Source organism: Copadichromis virginalis, linkage group LG5, assembly GCF_057382275.1.
Source record: "Copadichromis virginalis isolate Kocher_CV1m ecotype Utaka linkage group LG5, C_Virginalis_male_GT1.1, whole genome shotgun sequence".
Lineage (NCBI taxonomy): Eukaryota > Metazoa > Chordata > Actinopteri > Cichliformes > Cichlidae > Copadichromis > Copadichromis virginalis.
In genome coordinates, this window is record NC_140622.1 from 7087710 (window position 1) to 7111317 (window position 23608).

Below are 23608 nucleotides of genomic sequence, written 5' to 3' on the forward strand. Positions count from 1 at the left end.
TGCTTTTACTTTGCAATCGCGCGAACTGTGTATAGAGAGTGACAGCACTGATTGGTGAGTGATGATAATTTGCGCACCAATTCCTCTGACATCGTCTTATTAATCGTTAGCTTACACTGCAAACATGACAAGTGAAATCTCCCGCAGCTTAAACATGTGAGAGGTTGATCGCGCAGAGAATCGCTGAGCTTATGTGAGTGAGTGTGTAAAAGCAGCAGGATATATATTTTAGTTCTGCTGAGCCAAATAAGACAGGTCAGGGTGAAGAAGTGACAGCCAAAGAAAAGCTTACCACAAAACGGAAAAGTTATGACAAATCAGACTATAAGGCAAAAAGAAAGTGCAGCTTTATGGTTTCATGGACAAAATAATTTCTGTGGCTGCAATATGACGAGCTAAATAACCAGGGGTGCACATAAGTGGTCCGCAGGTGCGCATTCGCTGTCAAAATAAAAAACGCGCACAAGATAAGAAGTTGCAACGCGTGTTTGCATACATAAGATTTTCAGGAGGAGGACAGACATTTGTTTAGAAGTCTTAAAGATGTCGAAGAAGCTCCTTTAAGCAATTACTCTGATGTTCCTCCACCTCCAAAGAAATGTCAGAAGGAGTCCGAACCACAAAAGAAGTATTCTCGGAAAAGTGGTTGCAGGAGGTGAGCTGGCTTCAAACAAATGATGAACGCACAGAGATGTGGTGCAGAATGTGCCGTGAAAATTTAATAAATGACAAATTAAAAAGGCATGAACATTTTTTTTTGCATCGAAAAAATATCGAACCGTGACACCAAAGTATCGAACCGAACCGAACCGTGAATTTTGTGTATCGTTGCACCCCTAATATATATATATATATATATATATATATATATATATATATATATATATATATATATATATATATATATATTTATTTATTTATTTATTTTTACTCTAAATGCTAAGGTTACTTCAGGAGAAGGTAATTCATAGGCTAGATGCTGATGCAAGACATTGAGATAGACTTTTCCAAACCTTTTGCCAAAATACCAAAATACTCTTCATTTAATGTATTCACTTTCTCCCCCTTTTATCTTTCTCCCCTATCTGTGTATAAAAGTAAAATATCTTGAACTGTTTCCTTTAGACTAACGCTTCACATTTTCCAGACATTAATATCATCCCCACTGAGATAACTCAGTTAGATGTGTGTGTGGGAGCATGCACATGTACATATGTGTAGCCCCGCGTGCAGAGTACATGTGTGTCTGGATTTTCATCATTCCCCTTGCCAGGTATTAATTTCATCAGGGCTGTGATATATGAACAGATTACTGGTGTAAAACGCATTATTTCCTTATGGAAACAGGCCCTGGGAGAGATCCATCAGCCTGTTTCATAGTTGCTTTGGGGCTTACTGCATCATACATGAGCACTTGGCTTACCTGCCGTAGTCACCGATGGAATGCACTCTCCCGCACTCAATATGAAATCAAGACTGGATCGTTTTTCAAACTCTTTATAAAAGAAGTCACTTTCATGTCTAAATAGGGAAGTAAATGCAGGTCTTCTATCTTTCTAGTTAAGTCGGTTAGTGATTCTAAATTCTACCTGCAGTCGCAGTCAGAGGTTTGGACTTTTAATGATTTCTTTGAACTATTCTTTTTCCAGGATGGAATGATTGTACAGTATAGAGTTTTGGCTCATTATCTTGCGGTAGGATGAACCCCTGACACACTAGGTGCACATACCAGAGGGTATTGCATGGCGCTGCAGAATGCTGTGGTAGCCAATTTGGTTCAGGCTGCCTCTCACTCTGTACAAGTCACCGACCCTGGATCCAGCAAAACAGCCCCAGACCATCATACTTCCTGATGGTGATGATGCCACACACTGTGGAATCATCCTTTCGCCTACTTGACAGCATACAGAAATCCTGCATCATGAACCAAAGATTTAAGAGTTTGATTCATCCAGCCATAACACCTTCTTCAAGTTGTTAGCAGTCCAATGGTGGTGTTCCATGGTCCAGCAAGCCTCTTACAGCTCGAAGTCTTCTCTTCACAGTTGAAACTGAGACTTGCTTACTACAGGGAGTGCAGAATTATTAGGCAAGTTGTATTTTTGAGGAATAATTTTATTATTGAACAACAACCATGTTCTCAATGAACCCATAAAACTCATTAATATCAAAGCTGAATGTTTTTGGAAGTAGTTTTTAGTTTGTTTTTAGTTTTAGCTATTTTAGGGGGATATCTGTGTGTGCAGGTGACTATTACTGTGCATAATTATTAGGCAACTTAACAAAAAACAAATATATACCCATTTCAATTATTTTTACCAGTGACACCAATATAACATCTCCACATTCACAAATATACATTTCTGACATTCAAAAACAAAACAAAAACTAATCAGCGACCAATATAGCCACCTTTCTTTGCAAGGACACTCAAAAGCCTGCCATCCATGGATTCTGTCAGTGTTTTGATCTGTTCACCATCAACATTGCGTGCAGCAGCAACCACAGCCTCCCAGACACTGTTCAGAGAGGTGTACTGTTTTCCCTCCTTGTAAATCTCACATTTGATGATGGACCACAGGTTCTCAATGGGGTTCAGATCAGGTGAACAAGGAGGCCATGTCATTAGTTTTTCTTCTTTTATACCCTTTCTTGCCAGCCACGCTGTGGAGTACTTGGACGCGTGTGATGGAGCATTGTCCTGCATGAAAATCATGTTTTTCTTGAAGGATGCAGACTTCTTCCTGTACCACTGCTTGAAGAAGGTGTCTTCCAGAAACTGGCAGTAGGACTGGGAGTTGAGCTTGACTCCATCCTCAACCCGAAAAGGCCCCACAAGCTCATCTTTGATGATACCAGCCCAAACCAGTACTCCACCTCCACCTTGCTGGCGTCTGAGTCAGACTGGAGCTCTCTGCCCTTTACCAATCCAGCCACGGGCCCATCCATCTGGCCCATCAAGACTCACTCTCATTTCATCAGTCCATAAAACCTTAGAAAAACCAGTCTTGAGATATTTCTTGGCCCAGTCTTGACGTTTCAGCTTGTGTGTCTTGTTCAGTGGTGGTCGTCTTTCAGCCTTTCTTACCTTGGCCATGTCTCTGAGTATTGCACACCTTGTGCTTTTGGGCACTCCAGTGATGTTGCAGCTCTGAAATATGGACAAACTGGTGGCAAGTGGCATCTTGGCAGCTGCACGCTTGACTTTTCTCAGTTCATGGGCAGTTATTTGGCGCCTTGGTTTTTCCACACGCTTCTTGCGACCCTGTTGACTATTTTGAATGAAACGCTTGATTGTTCGATGATCACGCTTCAGAAGCTTTGCAATTTTGAGACTGCTGCATCCCTCTGCAAGATATCTCACTATTTTTGACTTTTCTGAGCCTGTCAAGTCCTTCTTTTGACCCATTTTGCCAAACGAAAGAACGTTGCCTAATAATTATGCACACCTGATATAGGGTGTTGATGTCATTAGACCACACCCCTTCTCATTACAGAGATGCACATCACCTAATATGCTTAATTGGTAGTAGGCTTTCGAGCCTATACAGCTTGGAGTAAGACAACATGCATGAAGAGGATGATGTGGACAAAATACTCATTTGCCTAATAATTTTGCACTCCCTGTACGACCACTATTAAGCTGTGCTTGAAGCTGTTGTCCTGTGAGCCACCTATCAGTTTGCCCCAGTTTCTGAGTGCTCACTGACACCTTGACTTTCTTTGCAATTTCTCTGTAGGAAAGACCTACATTTTTAAGTGTTATGATGGTCTGTGTCTCTTCCATTGTTAATTGCCTTTTTCTCACCATTTTTGTAGCAACACACTACTTTCTGTGGTACAATACAGTTCAACTAATGCTTACAAGAGTATGGTACAACAGTGTGTTCCAACAATGCTTTTATGCAGACAGAGGGGGTTGGAAGTAATCCGGAAAAGCTGGAACACTTGTAGGAATTAGTAGCACTAGTTTTCAAGACTTGATCAACCTCCATTGCTGCATCCTTAGTTTCACCTCTGGCAGTTCACCACTTACCTTTGTACCATTTCAAGCAATTCATTGGACATGAATGATTTTAATTGCAATAAATAACTGGAAAACTTTTGACCAGTAGTGTAAGCTGTACAGTCATTCTAAAATTACCATGATATTCATGCCCATGATGACTGAATGTGAACCTCTGACCACAACTGTAAGTGTGAATTTGAAGATGAAGCTAAACAACCACCCATCCATTGATCAGAGACCCCAGTGCAGAGATTGCTGATGAAATTATGGTCTCAGTCTCCAGTTCCAGTTCATATTCTCATGCTGCAATGATACTTATTTTGTACATTACGGTTCCCGTGAGAGTCAAACAGGACGGTAGGTAAAGCAGGGTGTGCTTTACCGTGCCAACTGATAAGTCACTAGTTTTATTGTGCGTACGGTTCTCATTCACTTCTGTTGAATATTCATTATATCTGGCCAAAAAGCACCAAGATTGTGTGGTGAAGCTCCAGGCTTCTTTACACACTTTATACAATCTGTGGAAACAAAGTTTGAGGATTGTCTAAATGGGACCTATTTTGACTCTCATCCAAAGCCAGTTGTCTCAGGAAGGTGCAACAAAGGAAATTACTTTGACACAGCAGCAGTGGCTGAGCAAACTGTTTCCACTTAGGTGGCTGGCCAGTGACCAGGGCAAATAGTCAGTAGGTTTTGGGTCACCGACTCTTTCATTTAATCACTCACACAACAGCGACTGCTCAATGAGCTCCGTGCCTCGTATTGCAAATACACATTTACGAGTCGTGTGGGCTTTTCTTTCATATAATCATTGCCAGATGAAGGTATTTGTGATACCCTTATCATGGTGAAACTGTGTCACTTTGATGAAATAGTGGCAACAGAAACTAGTACAGGTCATACTGGGGGACTGTCATTTATGTTTTTGTCTTTAACCTCTCTTTAGTGTTGCTTTAAAGTATTCATCTGTTGGTGAATTAACAGTACCGTTTGAATGGGATGAAGAGCAGGAAGACATTTAGATGTACTTCCACCTTAGTATTGCCTTAACTGGTTATTCAACTAGGTAAGCATTTAATATTAATCGAGCATGCATCACTTTAGACAGCAGGAGGAACAGGAGCACACAGGCAAAAGCAGAAAATCCAAAGTTCCCAAAGAATAATCTGCATTTCAGTTTGACTAAAGTCATGCTTTAAAAGTGTTTTACCTTGATTTGGAGCAGCAGTCAAGCAAACAGAATAATAAATGAGCACACCGATATCAGTCTCCAAACGTTAGCATCTTTAAGCTAATGGTTATACTGAACCAAATAAAGCTCTAACAGCAAAACTGTTGTGAGTAAAACTTTTTTAGTTTTGCACTGTTTTTCTTTAAATTAGTAAAAATATGTCTTTTAACAATCATCAAAAGAGTGCCTCTCTATTTTAAAATCTTAGGCTGATTCCTAATTAGTTTTGACATTAGTTTAGCATTTTAATAGTACTGCTAATGAGCAGATAAGACAAACCGCCTTGGTAGAAGTAAAATATCACTTTGTGATTGATGGTTCAGACCAATGTGACAGTGTGTTGAGGGCTGTAGTGGTAATTTCCTCTTCTTGACTCTCCTTCTTAACAAAGGCAGCAAAGCAGTGACAATGGTACTCCTCTAAGCGTCACATTCAGAGTGCAGTGACAGACAATGTCTTCCCATCTGAAGTGGCATCAGATCTAAAAATTTCAGGGTGGCTGTAGCTCAGGAGGTAGAGCAGGTCACTTACTGATCGGAAGGTTGGTGGTTCGATCCGTGGCTCCTTCAATCCCTGGGCAAGATACTAACCCCAAGTTGTTCTCTGATGCATCTATTGGAGCATGAATGTGTGTAAATGTACTTAGAAAACACTAAGTTCAGAGAATGGGTGTGAATGTGGCGTGTTGTATAGAGTGCTTTGAGTACTCCGGGAGAGTAGAAAAGCGCTATATAAGAATCTGTCCATTTACCATAAAAATTGAAAAGTGTGTGTATTTCATGGGTCATTCGGAACAGCACTGAAAATAATCTATTTCTACTTTAGAGGACATGGATTTACTCTCTCTCAGCTTGTTGCCGTTTGAGCTGCTGTGACTCAGAAAATTCTCTTCACAAAGTGAGCCTAGCACAAACTTTGAGTTTGACCTTATTAGTTGGATGGCTCTTTGTTGCAGCAGCAATTTGAACAGGTTGGCAGGTTTGCCAGCGTTTATCAGAGCATATTAGACCTTCACTGGGCTTCTATTAAACTTAATGAACATTTAAATCCTTTAATGGATTGAAGGGAATTGAGAGCAGCAAATTATCAGCTAGACACTCTCCACTGGTGTTGATAAAGACACTCACCGGTGGAACTTGAAGAGACACATTTTAGACAGCAAGCCTCCCTCTCTTTTCCCCTCTTCGTCTCACTTTGTTCTCTCACTGTGACTCTTTCCATCCCTCCTCCTTTCTCTCCTTTCACATTGTCCCTTCCCCCCTTATTCCTCTATCACACAGTCTCTCTTTTGTCTCTAACACAACCTGTACGCCTCTTCCAGTCTATAACAGAGGAGACAAAGCTGATGCTCCAGAGCCAGATCTTCGTCATTCATCAGTCCCCATGAAGGGAACATCATAGAGGTCTCTCTCCAGGAGGGATGTGCTAACACAGCCACAACAGCAGCCCATTACAGAGCTGTCAAGCATCACCTACAACTGTCTCTCACTCTTTCACTTTATCTTCAGCCATCCCAGTGAGGGATCTTCGAGCACACATGGTAGAAAGCACAGAAATGTGAATTACCCAGCAACACGCCTCCAATCAGAAAGAGCAGCAGAGCCGGCACAGAGGCTGCTGAACTCTGCTCAGCCCAGCTTCAGCTCCTTTTAATGGGTGGAAAGGGCTCTAGAGAGCCCCCTGTTTTGTGAGGCCTAGTCGGCTTCAGCTCCAGGAGGGCTACAAGAGCCAGTTGTATTGATCTGAAAGCTAGCTCCTGTATTTCTGCCGACAGCTGGCTAACAAGTCTGATGTCTCAATAAAGACTGGTGCCTGGGGGAGAACTGATATGTGTGTTGGAGGGGGGGGGGGGGGGGGGCTGCTGGGTCAGCCAACAGCAACCTGTTAGAAGACACACCAACAGACAAAGGAATGGAGCAGTTCGTGCCCTCTCTGTTTTTAAATGCACTCTGACAGCACTCCCCTGCTCAGGATGACACTGTAAACTGTACTGAGCCCAAACTCAGAAGAAAAGGAGAAGAACATTTTATGCTCACTTCAAATGCAATACATTAAAGTAAAGTGCAGTCATTTGCTGTTAAAGCATAATTAATAAAACTCTGACTTCAAAGACTGTTTTATTCCTCGTTTTCAAGGTAAAATCGTGACTAACTAAAACAAAGCTGTGTTATATATCTCTTAATGCTCCCCACTCCATTATTGATCGGGACCAGACAGCTTTAAGTGATAGAGCAAAACAAACAAAAGAAGAATGTTGGTGAGAAAGAAACACAACATGACAGACTGATTGATTGGTGAGGCCGGGCTTGTATTTTTTATGCATGAGACTTCAGGATATAGTTTGGCCGCTTTGTGTGGCAAAGGGCTGGAAGGAAATATCAATAAAAAGGCTTGCAAGATAAAATATTGTCTGAAATTCTGTCTGCCTCATCAATCAATCCGTCTGTCATGTTGTGTTCAAGTTTACCTGTTTTATGTATGAGGTTTTGAATAGACTTGCACCATATCCTGGGAATTAATTGATTAATTGAAAAATGGACTGTGTGGTTGGCACAAGGACCACCACTAGAGGGGACTGTGAGGTAGCACAAAAGGGCACTATTTGGACAAACTGTGCTGACAGTAAAGGGAAATAAATGTGGGAATAGGTTACCAGCAGTCCGCGACCCTGAGAAGGATAAGCGTGTTTACACTCACTCTTTCAAAGAGATGCAAGTAAAACACAGCAAAAAATAAATAAAATCAAAGATTCAGCAGTCGCTCTTAAATCTGTTGTCACCTGTTTAGCAGGAGTGGGGCGGGTGGAGGTTTGCCCGGTGCCACAGCGGTTATGTCAGTGGGAGGATCCGGGGGGTTCTCTGTGAATTTCCCATTCCCGTGGGATCGTGCTTGGCGCCAGCTCAGATTTGAAGTTAAATTTTTCGCTGAACAACCAAGTTTTCTTTCCACACAGAATGTACAGCAGACGCTAATGTTTTTGTCACTTTTTACCGAATAAAATTTAAAGTAATGTCAGTACTTCCAAGCTTTAAACGCTGCATGGTTGTACTCTAGCTGAACTCCATATGATCCATTGTTGATCTGCACACGTTGCTGCCACGGACGCACGCACGCTCGTACGTCATTGTCATGAGACACTCTCACAAACAAAATCACGGTTTAGTAACGTAGTAATGCAGCGTGTTTATGGGAAAGTAACTTTTTTGCAATAGTAATCCCTTACATTACTTGAAAAAAGTAATCAGATTACAGTAACGGGTCACTTGTTACTAAACAAGGTCCATAAAGACATGGATGAGTAAGTTTGCTGTTGAAGAAGTTGACTGGCCAACAAAGAGTCCTGACCTCACCCTGACAGAACACCTTTGGCATGAATTAGAGTGGAGACTGCGAGACAGGTCTTCTTGTCCAATATCAGCGTCTGACCTCACAAGTGTGATTTTGAATAATGGTCAGAAATGACCATAAACGCATTTCTAAACCTTGTGGAAAGTCTTCTTAAAACGTTGACTTTCCCTGGGACACTCTAAGCCTTAGATTTGTTCTTTAACCCATTCAGAGGTGGACTCGTTGGTTCGTTTGTGATCATTGTCCTGCTCTATAACCCAAGTGCCTTTGAGCTTCAGGGTACAAACTGAAGGCAGGACGTGCTCCTTTAGGATTTTCTGGTGGAAAGTAGAACAAAAGCAAAACAGCCTCAGATCATCACACTATCACCATGTTTGACTTTTGGTATGATGTTCTTTTAATGAAATGCAGACCCAAGACATGCTGGAGAGATTACATCTCTTGGCAGGCCTGTGAATGCCTCTGTGCCCCCCAGATAAACTGAAGGAGGGAGGTCTGAGCTTCTCGCCTTAGACTCCTCCCTCTGCGAGTCGACCCAAAATAAGTAGAACAAGATGAATGGATGAATTAGTTTTACGTGAGATGTAGGGGCACTCAAACCTTGCAGAAAATTCATCTCGTCTGTCCACAGAATGTTTTCCCAAAAGTCTTGGTCATCACAGTGGTTTTTTGTTTTTTCTAGCAAATTTGTGTTATTTTTGCTTTCTTATTATTGAATAATGAACACTAATCTAAACTGAGGCAAGTGGTGGCTGCAGTTCTTTGGGTGTTGTTCAGGATTCCTTTGTGACCTCCTGGATGAGTCGTCAGTGCACTCTTGGTCTAATTTTGATCATTTTGGGTCCTGTGAAGATTCACCTCTGTTCCAAAATTTCCAAAAGAGTTTGTGGATAACTCTCAGAGTGATTCAGTGGAATCACAAAGCCTTCGACATATCTTTGTAACCTTTTAAAGTCTAGACTTTCTAGACTCAGTGACATTGTTACTCGTCTGTTACCTTATATCAAGGTGTGTTGAATTTTGAGTTCTTTTAGCTTTAATTTTACTTTGCAGGCGCTATTTAAGTGATTTTTTGATTTAACACTTCTGGAAGTAACAGGCCTGGGTGTGTGAAGTGAAACTGATCTCAATACTGTAGAATTACTTTTTCACATAGTCCCGAATAGGTGCGGGTAGTCCCCCCAATCTTAATTAATTAATCATAATTTAAAACTGCATTTTATATTTTATTAAGTATTATTTTACCTTAATATCAAAATTTGTTTGATGACCTGAAATATTCAAGTGAGATAAATATAATAAAAAATAAATACAAATAAAATAAAAAAAATAAAAAATAAAATAGTAAAATAAAATAAATAAATAAATAAAAACAAATTATAAATAAATAAAAATTATGAAATAATAATAAAATAAAATTAAATTAAATTAAATAAACAACTTGGAAATCAGGAAGGGGCAAACACTGGAATACAAAACTAGAGGTAATTTAAATCAAGTCTCCGGAATTTATTTTGACCTTAAAGTTGTTCGAATATGAGATTTATTTTTTGGGTATCCCAAATAATAAAAAGTAAATAAACACATAAATAAATTGATATGAACAAAGCTCAATTCCTAGCACTTTTTCTAAAGCAACAATGTTTTATTGGTTTCTTTTTTTCCTCCCTCTAAATCCAAAAGATCAGAACCCACTTGCGGGTAGCGGTACATTTTAGCCACATGCTAAGAAGCATAGTTTCAGAAACTGTATGCTGCTACCTTAAATTGGGTCCCTTGAACATATTTGGGCCTCTGATAGGAAACATCCACTTGGCTATGTGAAAATAAAGGCACAGACGAGAACTTAACCCTAACCCTGCCTTTAAACTGCTCTCCAGCAACCTGGTAGATGTTGGGAGCTGAAGTAGCTTCAGTGCTTAAATCTAATAGCAACAATGCTTTTTCTTAACTCTGTAATGTGTTATAGAAAGGTTTCCTCTCTAAGCTATTAATTCTGTCAAGTCGTGCTACGTTTTATTTCCGTGTGATGTTGACAAAAAATGAAAAAGCGCTACATTCTCCATTGAGTGAGGAGAGATCAATATAAACAGCAGAGCTGACTCTAGCAGTGATCAAATTCAAAAGCTTTTCTTTTCACACAAGCAAAAATTTGTTTTTGCCTTCTATCGCACAAAGAGAAGCAAAAACGGCAACTCCCAACACTTCAGCTGCTTTCAACTTCTCCTTCTTCATTTCCTTTTTTAAATTATGTGCTCAAATTTTTCAAAAGTAAAGCAAAAATAATCCTGGCTGCGACTCATTGTTTTCTGCCTCTGGGTCTCGTTTCCCTAGCTGGTCTTCCTGCAGCAGAGGTATGTTGTAATAATCATCTACCTACAGTTTGCTCATTAGCAGTGAGTCCTGCTCTCTGCATGGGTCTTTTCATGTTCCTCAGTACTGACAACTACCTGAAGGAACGCTCTGTGTCCTCGATGGGAATGCGACAGTGTGAAACAGTGTGCCGGAGTTGAGTCAGGGACAGTACTCACAGACAGGATAAACTGCGCAGGGAAAACCACCACCCCCGTACAGGCAAAAGTTGCAATAATATGTGGGAGATGCAGCAAAATGTGTTGCTTCCTGTGCGAGTGTGTCTGTTTGGCCTATAATGACTTTTCTGCAGGCAGATACAAATACAGATGATAAGTATTTTGTGCCAGTAACTTTAATGTGGTCATTTTCATCCCTCAAAAACCTGTCAAAAATAGGTCAGTGTTTCCTCTGTGAATGGATTCTTAGAAAGCTTTATTACTGCAGCAAACAGCTCAAAGTTAGAGGAGCGTCTGCTGCTGGTGTTGATGTTTACAGCTCACAGCTTCAAGAGACTTGCAAAAAAATTATATAAAAATAAACACACACTGAACATGAACTGAAACACTTAGTGTAACCACACAATTGCAAATGAATTCAATTTGAATATTAAAGACGGATATTTTTCCTCGTTTTTTCTGGTTGCTCGTTCCTACAGACCAGTGACCATCACATACCTGACTCCAGCTTGTTTGTCTTGGTCAACAGAAAAAAAGTGATGAACATGATAAGCATGAAGAAGTGTTATTCCGAAACACAATCAGAATCTGGAAATTAAAAAATCACTTTATGGAAAAAAAAAGAATGGAATAGAATACAAACGACTTTATGTTTGACAACATTTCATCATGAGAGGAGCTGGTGGGTTTAATAATTCACTGGAACATTTCAAAATCATATAGATTCTCTGTATTTAATGTAATTTAAAAATAATTGTGCTACTTAAAGTGTTTTTTTTTTTACTTTGGCTTCTGTATATTACACAGAAATATTAAAATCTCAAGCATTAAAGATAAAGCACGCAACATTAGAGATAAAGATATAGTGCTATTTTTAATGATTGCTTCATTACAATAATTTGAATAATTTGCTTAAATTTTTTCTTTAATTTTCTTTTTTATAGGTTATATTCAAGATTAAAAGGAAAATCAAAAACAGCGCTCACCTGCAAGACTGCATCTAAATTGTGTCAAAAGAAAATCACGTCTCCAAAGTTGTTTAATATTGAAGATTTGTTTTTATGTTAATTACTTTTTAACCAATTCACTTTAGCGTTGCCTGTGTACCAAAACTATTATCACTGTGCCATAATACCATGTTGTTTTCATAGGCACAAAGTTGTACAAGCTGCACAGCCTTTTCACACTTTACTTCCTTGCTTTATGTGACTCGTGATATTCTAAATTCCATCTCTGTAAATGAAATACGTTGCTAAGCATACAAGCCGTACATCGTGGCAGGTTTGCCTACAGCTGCTCTTTTTTTCTGCCTAGAAAACAGCAGTGATCTGATTCTATAATAATTACTGTAGCTGTCGGGCACACAATAGATTCGGTGCAAGATTCAATATTGCACATCTCCAGCTGAAGAACATCCAGACACATGAGATGTCAAAATATCATTTGCTTTCCCTTTGTCTCTTTGTTCCTCGAGGTCTGACCCCTCCTAAACACAGATCCACGCACACACACAAACAGAGTTGCTCCAAGTAACTAAATGACGATGTTTGAAGGACACTTAAGGTTTGATGAGCTGAATATATACAATTCAAAGTCTCACTGTGTGTGAAAGCGCAGGCAGCCTCACATACACACCTCTGGCCATTAGTATGGATCTGCACACGATGAATACGATGAACAAAAACAAAATGGCTGGCCCTGGCTCGTGCTCTGATATACGTACTCAAGTCAGTCAGAGCTCTGCACGGTTGCAGTGCCCGCTCTTTCAACAATGTAATTCTTAGCGCTTTATCTGCATTTTTAGCTATCTTTTCCATGTACATGTAATATCTAGAATTGCCCTCAGGTCAAACTGCAGAAAAGCAAAGGAGAGAATTAACGTTTCATCGTTTTAATTCTTTTTTTTAATTCAGCGGGATACAGACAAAACTACCGAAATAAAAAAATTGTTATCTTTTTTGCATCAACTTCTGACTTGAGCTTAATTGCATGTCTTTATTTCGATAAATGATGATAAGACCATAGATAGATAGATAGATAGATAGATAGATAGATAGATAGATAGATAGATAGATAGATAGATAGATAGATAGATAGATAGATAGATAGATAGATAGATAGATAGATAGATAGATAGATAGATAGATAGATAGACAGATATTATCACCACTCAGAGGTCCTCTTTAAATAGAGTGAGAACTTCTTGTTGTGAGCAGGAATCATTTGTCCTCTGACTGAGATCTTGAATCGCTCAGTAGAAGCAGCTTTATTCTGAGCTTTTCAAACTTTGCTGTGACAGAACAAAGACACTAAGTGTACTAAAGGGAGAACCAGAATAAAAACACTTACTGTCTATCATAACATCTGTTTCCGTGTTTTCTAAGCTTCTGCACCATCTGAATGGGACCTTTAAATTGTATTTGTTAGAAGCAGTGGGAATAAGAGGAATAACATTTACTTTAAAGCATTTTTAGGGGGGATTTCCAAACATGATCGTCTTCATTGTTAGGCAAAAAATACCAAAGGGATGCACTTGTATCATTTTTTATTTTTCCCACATTTCCTGTCAAATTAAGCCAAATCTTCTAAGAAAACTAATATTAACTCTTACCTCAGCGAATTGGAATATTAGAATATGAAACCATGTTGATTTAAATGGGTTTGCACTGCGCCAGTATTCTCAACAGTTTTTTATTAAGGTGGATTGAGACACTTTTGGACCTAAAATGATGGACAGTGAAACTTTTGTGAATTTCTACCAATTTGGGGGGAGCGTTGTTTGGGTTTTTTTGTTTGTTTGTTTGTTTGTTTTGCGTTTACATTTAGATTTGGAGTGAGACGGACAAGTTCTTAAATTCAGTTAGCATATATGTCTGAGCAATGGGCTCCAGTCACCGTCTGCTGAATGTCAAGAGCAAAGGCACAGGAAGAATGGGAGTGCTTTACATGGAAGTGGATATGAGCGAACACTGTGGTCCAATCAGCACCAATCAGGACGGGACCGCCGAAGGATGGAGAGGTAAATAAAATGTGACATGCAGATATCGCAGGACTGAACGTGTCTCACCTCACCCTACTTGACTTCATACTGGATACTTCTCCACCACTGAGGCAATCCCGCCCCACACACTCTCACACACACAGTCATCTTTTTTTGCTGCTTTTTTCTTGTCTTCCTGCAGCAGATAAAGCTCAGTGTTGTCACGAGGGGTGAAGAAGAGGCCCTAACAGTTGAGCCGCTGCTGTCACTCAGCCTCCTGAGATCAGACCTATGTCAAGGACCGTGTCACACTCACAAACTAATATAAAGGAAGGTGTCGGGGGACTCTGTGGCGTGTGCGCGCAGCATTAGTTGAACAAGTGATAACAACAGTTTTCCGTCTCATGGTGGAAAGATGAAGGACAAGAGGATGGAAGAAAACAAACCCAGGCTGGGCTTTAGGGAACAAAGTGTGTGGAACAAGAGTATAGGACACACACACACACACACACACACACTTTTTCAAGACGCTCACACAAGTGAGGATTCATGAAAATTTTCGGTTCAGATAAAAAAAGAGCGCAGACACACACACTTTCACGTCACCGCCTAAGCCCTCAGCAGACACATGCGCTGTTACTGCAGCTGACACGCAACCCGGCCAAATATGAGCAATGTCAAGACGAGTTCATACGTACACATGCAGACATCAGGCGGATTTCCTTGAGTTGCTCCGCAAAGCAAACTTTGATGTCTTGCCCCTGGGTTGAGACATCCTCTCTGAAGTGTGTGTTTACATTTGTTAATGTGTTTGTGTGCGTGCGTGTCATGCATTGACTCATTGTCGCTGTGTTCTTCACACTGGAGCGCCACATGTATGAAGTTAATCCCCGCTGTCTGACTATATGCATTATTTAATTCTGTCTGTTCAAATTAACACACACACACACAAAGACTCTCTCTCTCTTTCTTACCTTCATTGCTGTTACTTCCCGAGGTGCCCACAGCCTGTAGTGATATAGTCCATAGCAGCATCGCAGCCAGCCCCGGATCTGAAGCCATGGTGTTCTCCCTCACACCCCGCCAGTCTCCCTCTGCCTCTCTCTCCCTCTCTCCTCTCTTACTCCCTCACCCTCACTCTCCCTCTCTGCAACTCACTGCCTCTTCCTCTCTCTCTCTGTGCTCTCTCCTCCTTCTTCTTCTTGTGTCCCAGGGTTGAAGAGAGAGTGAGAGCAGAGCGCTGAGGAGAGATTTTGCGTGTGTGTGTGAAGGCTGTGAGCTCATTGGGTTGGAGTTAGAGGCTGCCTCTGTGGCTCTCTTCAATCTGCCAGCTCCCTCATGCACACACACATACATAGATAGAGTTTCGGCAGGAAGAAGGAGGGAGGGAGGGACGGCCGCGTCTGTCAGAACGGTGGCAGCCAATTAGAGCGCGGCATTGGGAGTGAAAGCTCTCTCGGAACGCCACACCCTCCCTGTCCTACCTGCCTGGCCAACTCTCACTTTCTGTTTATCTCTCTGGGTCATGAGCTGGCACAGTGCTACACCCCAACTCCTCCCTCTCTCCCTCTCTCTCTCTACCTCTATTTACCCTCATTTGTCATTGGCTCGCCTCTCCCCAACAAACACACACTCTCACCTACCCAGTGGCAAATATCTGACTGATGGGATAAACTGAAAACAGCAGCATGTCTGCAAGGCCCAAGGACAATGATCGGTTATCGATCATCCATATTGCATTCATAAAGCTATTACCTTCACTATGACCAGGTGCAGCACAGCGCAACTTCACATATGTGTGTCTGTGTGTGTGAGAAGCACTGTAATTCTAGCACTGTGATCAAGCATTGATTCATGCGATGGTGGGAAATGTGCAAGATCACGGCACGTGTCCAGGTCAATGATCTTTTTTTTCCCGCACTCTCAATATGCTTCGTTGCAGTGACCTGAGCCACAGTAAAGTAAAATTGCTGCACATGCAGAGGCACATGTGCGTGCAAACACTGGTTTAGAAGGCTGACAGAAAAATTGATTTTATTGGTCAGTCTGCCAAATGTCACTTTAACCACATTTACATTCATGAGGTGTGAATGCAGTGAACTGATGTAAAACTAACAATATACAGCTGACAAAATATCCTTAGCAGTTCTGGGTCCGCTCATGTCGCATGTTTTGAAAACTGGAGACAAGCTGCTGAACAGACCTTGAGGTGAGAGTGTTTGCTCAGCTACTGTTTCAAGGTTAACACGAAGCACCAACCTCTGGAGCTTAAAAATGAAGCCAACACAGGAAGTGCCAAAAATTGCAGGTCCTCCAACCTTACAGCATTAAAGTGCATGTTTACACCCTGGTGCGTAGTGTTTCCTCCCTACTGAACAACTCTACAATAGGTGAAGTGTGTTAAAAGTTGTATTTTGTTCAGGCTTAAAATTAGAGACCTGCCTGCTCAGAGAGTTAGCTGTAGCCAGTGGCTGACTGTTAGCTCTCACCTCCGCTAACTAGTCCTTACCACCATGTCTGGATTTTTGGTGCCTTGTGAAGGATTTTAATGGACTTACCTCATAAATATTGTAGTTTGCCAACCCACTCAAGGGGTTCCTGTCTGACAGACGCCAAGTGGTCAGACTGGGCAGCATCACCTCATCCCCCGTCACACTGAACACTGGTGCTCCACAGGGGTGTGTACTGAGCCCTCTCCTGTACTCACTCTACACCTACGACTGCACGGCCACTAACAACTCCAACATCATTGTGAAGTTTGCGGACGACACTACAGTGGTGGGTCTTATCACCAACAGTGATGAGACGGCTTACAGGGAGGAGGTCAGCGCCCTGACCCACTGGTGTCAAGACAACCATCTCACCCTCAACGTCGCAAAGACAAAGGAGTTGATAGTGGACTTCCGGAGGTGCAGAGAAGTACACACCCCCATCACCATCAACGGCGCTGCTGTGGAGAGAGTGAGCAGCTTCCGGTTCCTTGGTGTACATCTGGCTGAGGATCTTACGTGGTCAGTACACACAAACAAAACAGTGAAGAAGGCGCAGCAGCGCCTCTTCTTTCTCAGGAGACTGAAAAGATTTGGCATGAGCCCCCGCATCCTCAGGACCTTCTATCACTGTGCCATTGAGAGCATCCTCACTGGATGCATCACCACCTGGTATGGCAACAGCACCGCCTACAACTGCAAAGCTCTCCAGCGAGTAGTGCGGTGCTCTGAACGGATAATTGGAGGTGAGCTTCCCTCCCTCCAAGACATCTACAGGAAGCGGTGCCTGAGGAAAGCGGGGAGGATCATCAAGGACTCCAGTCACCCCAGCCATAAACTGTTCAGACTGCTTCCATCAGGAAGGAGGTTCTGCAGCATCCGGTCCCGTACCAGCAGACTGAGAGACAGCTTCTTCCATCAGGCCATCAGACTGCTGAACACGTCATAGACACCTCAGCTTCACTACTGGAACTTTAACATTATGCACTCCATACTGTACAGTAATGCCACTGTTTTGCACATGTCTCACTCTGTATATTTTATTTTATATATTTTATTTATTGTTTACTCTATTTAATTTGTAAAATATGTGTACACAGACACACACACACACACACACACACACACACACACACAGACACACACGTAGAAAAATATTTAGTATACACATCCAGAAATGCATATACTATTATATATTGTACATATATTTATTAGTTTCAGATGTAGCCATTCTTGTATTTTGCTTGTTTACATTATTGTATTTTGCACAACTCTGTTGCTTGTGAAGCTCGCACACAAGAATTTCACTCACATGTGCTGTACCAATGTACCTGCACATGTGATGTGACAATAAAAGTGATTTGATTTGATTTGATTTGATTTGAAGTGAAATTCTTGTACTTTATTAGCGTGCTACTTACCACTAATTAACAGCTCGCTAACTAAAATAGCTAATCTTAGCTGCCAAATAAGGTTTGCTCCGACTCCACTAAAAAAGGAAATAAATAAATAATCAGTAGTGAGAATTTTTTTCTATACAGTCTTTGGTGCACTTTCATTTGCTGTGTGTCTACTGGTGACAAATAGCATCAAACCTGTTTTCTATTTATTGTTTTCTATTTATTAATTATGGATAATTAGAGTTTTGTTCTTAGTTTCCATTTCTTCTAATAATATAATAATAACACTGCTTACTCTACTACTTTACTTTTTTCCACATAAAAAATTGCAGCTAATTAAAAAAAAAAAACAGACGAAAAAAAAATTAAATGGACGGGCATAATAACAGACGCCTTGGCTCCAACCTAGCATGCCAATCGTAGCACATGGAATATAAATAGTGCAAAAACTACATTATACTATAAAAGTGAAAAGTTATCTTTTAAATTAAGACGAGAGAAAGTCTACAGCAGTAACTGATGATCCTAAAATGATCATAAAAACCAAACAAGATTGCGAACAAGAAACAGGGTAACTATGTGAGAATGCTGTTTGTTGATTACAGTTCAGCGTTTAACACAATAGTGCCCTGCAGACTGTTCACAAAGCTGAGGGATCTGGGACTCAACAGCCGTCTGTGTGCATGGGTGTTGGACTTCCTCACTGGTAGAACTCAGGTGGTGAGGGTGGGTAGATGCGTCTCTAACAGCATCACCATCACCATCAACACAACACAATCCTCTCACCACTGCTCTACTCCATCTACACTTCAGACTGTGTGGCCACCCACGGCTCCAACACCATTGTTAAGTTTGCTGATGACACAGCGGTGTTGGGCGCCATCTCCAACAAGGATGAGGCAGCCTACATGGACGAAGTGAAGAATCTGGCATCGTGGTGCCAGGACAACCATCTCCAGCTGAACGTTGGCAAGACCAAGGAGCTGGTGGTGGACTTCAGAAGGAGTCAGCACAGAGACTACAAGCCCATTATCATCAATGGAGCTCCAGTGGAGAGGGTGCAGTCCTTCAAGTATCTCAGTGTCCACATCTCTTCAGACCTGACATGGTCTGCCCACATTCAGGTCCAGACCAAAAAGGTTAGGCAGCACCTGTACCACCTACGACAACTGAGGAAGTTCAGGATCTCGCCAGAGAGCCTCACGATTTTCTATACAGGCGCTGTGCAAAGCATCCTCACACAGAACATCACATCTACATCAGGAGATGCCGGACTAGAGCAGCGCAGATACTGAAGGACCCGTCCCATCCTGGCAACAAACCGTTCCAACTTCTGCAATCTGGTAGAAGGTTCTGCATCTTCCGGGCAAGGACAGAGAGACTCAAGAGGAGCTTCTATCCCCAAGCCACCCGGGCCCTAACCCCCCCCCCCGCCTACACACACACGCACACACCCGCCCTCTCACATCACCCATGTGACTGAGACAGGACTCTCTTCTAGACACTCTAAACCCACCGGCATAATGTACATTTCAAATTCCTTTAATTTTAAATATGTTCATATTGTCTATCCATCCATCCATTCGCTTCCGCTTCTCCTTTTCAGGGTCGCGGGGGGCGCTGGAGCCTATCCCAGCTGTCGTAGGGCGAGAGGCGGGGTACACCCTGGACAGGTCGCCAGTCTGTCGCAGGGCCAACACATATTGGCCATTCATATTGTCTATTCTTATTTAATTCACCTAATGTACAGAATTCACCTGCTTGCTGCTTACTTGCTACTACTGCACATTCACCTCTTTTTTTCCACACATAGATTTAAAAGAATAATAATAATTATATTATTATATTTACTTGATTACTCATTATACTGTTATTGTTACTATTACATCTGTACTACTTCTTAAAATAATAGTAATATTAGCAATAAATCATAACAAATCATGTTATGTGTCAGCTATTGTCAGTGTTAAAATTACTTGTACTTGCTTGGTTTTCCTAGCTACTACTCCAGCTTCAATTACTTGTAGTAGAGTATTATAACAATGTACAGTTATTTTTACTAGTACTGCTACTGCCGTCACTAATGATCAATTTCTATTATTTGTATCAGTGAAAATAATGATATATCAAAACTGTCAGTCCTATTAATGGAGATAATACAAATAATAACTAATACTACCATTAAGTAATTCTTCCACTGATAAATCCAAAAGAGATTATAATAGAGATTTTTGTTAGATATAATTTGCACACATTATGATGATGATTATAATTATTATCATTATTATTATATTACAGTTGTTAGTAATAATAAAAATAACATGACTTTCATCAATAAATAAAAATATTGTAATTCTAAAAACCTTAAAAATAATTATTGGAATGTTTTTGAAGACATCACTTCAGTTAATAATAGTGCTTCTCAGTCCAAATATGTTTTATTGTTAAATTATGAAATAAATAAATCTAAGTAAAGAATGCATTTCTCTCCACAGTTCCCCTTTGCACAGGGCCAGCCACTCATCCTCCTGCTGTAGCTGTGTTGTGTGTCACAGAGGTCTGCTCAGGGGTCTGCCAGCCCTGCTGCGTGCTGAGTTTCCAAACAGAACTGTACGCCCCGTGAGCCCTGGGACATGGCAGCACAACACTGTCACAGCTTGGCTGCCATCACGACAGGGCTTATTCTACTGCTGCTGCTTGATTGGCCTTGCACACACACACACACACACACACACACACACACACACACACACACACACACACACACACACACACACAGAAGTAAACTATTACTCATCCTGCAAAATATTTAAGGCTTTAAGTGAGGCCTGTCCGTGAATGTTGAGTGTGAACATACAGACAGCTGGCATACTAAGCAAAGAGGATGGAGGTTAGTTGACATGAGTGTCAAGGCCAAACTGAGGCAGTGCTGCACCTGCCAAACGCCTGCCTCCACCCTCCTCAGGCCTGGAGACACAGGGGTGTCTGTGTGAGTTCATAATGGTTCTTCCACAGCATGTATAGGGGAGCTTTGTGCCTACGTGCAACGTCTGGCTGGAGCGAGACACACATAAACACAAACACACAGATGCGGATGGATGTGCATCATATTTCAGATGCTGTTATGCTCTATAGCTGAGTTGTCCCTCGTCTGCAGCGTTTGTGTGTGTGTGTGTATGTGTTCGTGTGTGAGGCTTCGTTTCTTTACCACTAGGCTGCACTGTCAGTCTGCCTGTCTAATAGGCTTGCACGCTTGCGATGACAACACTGTCATCTTCACCCGGATGCTCCAATCTTCCAAAGCAGAGCAAAGAGTGCTCTCTGAACCTTTAAACACCATCGACATGCCAAAAACACCAAAACAAATCGCTGATTTCTGTCAGATTCTCCAGGGATTTGTAGAATAAGAGGCTGCATTGTAACCAGATAACTGACCAAACGAGTTCAAAGATGAACACATTTCAGTCCACACTTTTTTATTACCAGTTAAAAAGTACAAAAAATACAGTATTGTAGGATCTTAACCTTACAATATAAAGCACCTTGAGGCAACTGTTGCTGTGATTTGGCGCTATATAAATAATACTGAATAGAATTGACTTGAATTGAATTTACAGCAGAAATTTATGCAAGGCTCTATGGTACTGTTCTGGAACCATGTGCGCATATGCAAATTCAGGTAGAGCACATCTACATGAATTTACATATATACAGGTAGAGCAGCAGAAAAACACTCGTATCCTATATGCTGTCTTACACTCATATACTGTCATATCGACAACAGCTATGACTTAACATGAGCTGAGGTTAAGGTGGACTGCTGAGTGGTTTGCAGATTTGCAGCAACTGTGGGAAGACTAAAGCAGATTAAGTAGTCCTTCCTAAAGGGTCATCTGGTATAACTTTATGATAGCAATTGATAATAAATGATAAAGTAATGATTAGTTATTTTAGCGTCTAATCAATAGTAAAATTATATTTTATGTTTATGTCATTAATTTGTGTACAAAAAAACCCGAAACAATTTTATTTGAACCCAAAACCACTGTCTATCAGACTTCTGTGTCCAAGAGTGAGATGGGTCGCACTCTTGGGTCATTTTTTTAACCCAACCGTACTGCCTAAAAAGAAATAAATAGCTATCAAAATTTAAAAATGGGATCAAAACTAACTAGTGAGAGAAACAGCTCGTAGGTTTATATAAACCAAGAGCAGGTCTGTATAGCAAAAAGAAAACATATTGATTTTTATTTTTCTTGCTAATGGTAAATAACTAAAGGTGTTTAAACTATCAATTTATCATTTGTTACAGATAGTTAATATAAAGTGTTCACAAGATGATTATGTGGGAGGGTGTCAGCTGAGCCATATGCTGACGTGGGCTGGCACTTAGATTGGCTGACCTGCCAGGATTGTGGCATTGAGCTTGACTTGGTGCCTGGGCTAACATTATGTTTGAAAATGTGTAAGCAGAAAACAGATCCAGAAAAATCCCACGAGCTGCTGTCTCGGTCACCTTTTGCATCTTTGGCAGTTAATTTTCAAGCAGTCGTGCACCTGTGTAAAGTGTTCTTTCACTTCTGTCTAAAGGAGGTGGTAGTAACCACCAAAAAAAACCCCCAAAAACAACAATAACAACAACAACAAAAAAAATCCATCCCACAGTGTGTGAAACACAGCACTCTAAGGGGCCAGGTATTACACGTATAAGTGTGTGACTCAGAATATGAATATAAATGTGAGCGCAAACAGGAGCAATACAAATGTTGTCGGGTCATTTTGTCCTTTTACCATAATTGAAGGCGTGAGGGAGAGAAATGCATGATAGATGTGTTATATACACACTCACTTCAACCCCCCCCCCCCCCCCGACACACACACGCACACACACACATGCACAGAATTCCACATCCAAGCTCATTAAAATGGCTCCCCATAGCTCTCTGCTCTCCCAGTAAGTCTTTGAAAAGCCTTGTTGTTATATACAGTATATGTATCCACCATAATGAGCAAATTCACTAACAACTCTATTGCTGGAGTCCCCCTCCCGTGTATGTGTGCGTGTGTGTGTGTGTGTGTGTGTGTGTGTGTGTGTGTGTGTGTGTGTGTGTGTGTAACAACACCTCATGACGTGAATCTTAATAAGTCCACCTGGGTTTACCTGGGGGGTCTGTGAGCAGCAGTTGGCGGTAAAACCATAAGGTGTGTGTCTGTATACTTGTGTGTGTGTGTGAAAGAGAGAGAGTGAGCAGATGGTGGGGGTCAGTGCGCGCTTACTGTTTTGGGGCTTGTTGGTGTGTGTTGGCTAAATATAGCGCAATAGTGACAGAGCGGCTCAGAGCACAGTCCCTGACTCGGTGGCTATTCTCACTTTAATTTTTTGATCAGTTCAGCTCCTTTTATTTCATCTCAGTGTAATCAAATGGATTTAAACCAACACGGGTCAGATCAGGTAAAGTCATCTGGAGCATAAACTAACAAGAATGACACTAAAAGCACAACAGATGTTGTTTAAAAACAGAAAAACATCAGTGTCTTACTTTATTTGTGTTACTTTAATAGATGTCACTATGCTATACTGTGAGCCAAAATACCACAAGAAGCCTTTATTTACTTCAGT

The 23608-nt window shown here is 41.2% G+C and overlaps 1 protein-coding gene across 2 annotated transcripts in view; it reads right to left on the reverse strand.

Moving 5' to 3' along the window:
* Positions 1–15451, reverse strand: part of epha8 (eph receptor A8) — a 138700-nt gene extending 123249 nt beyond the window's left edge. For both annotated transcript variants that reach the window (XM_085455673.1, XM_085455671.1), the window contains exon 1: positions 15074–15451. In XM_085455673.1, the coding sequence (XP_085311799.1) occupies positions 15074–15161 (88 nt within the window). In that variant the 5' untranslated portion in view covers positions 15162–15451. The remainder of the gene's footprint in view (positions 1–15073) is intronic.
* Between the last annotated feature and the right edge of the window lie 8157 nt (positions 15452–23608).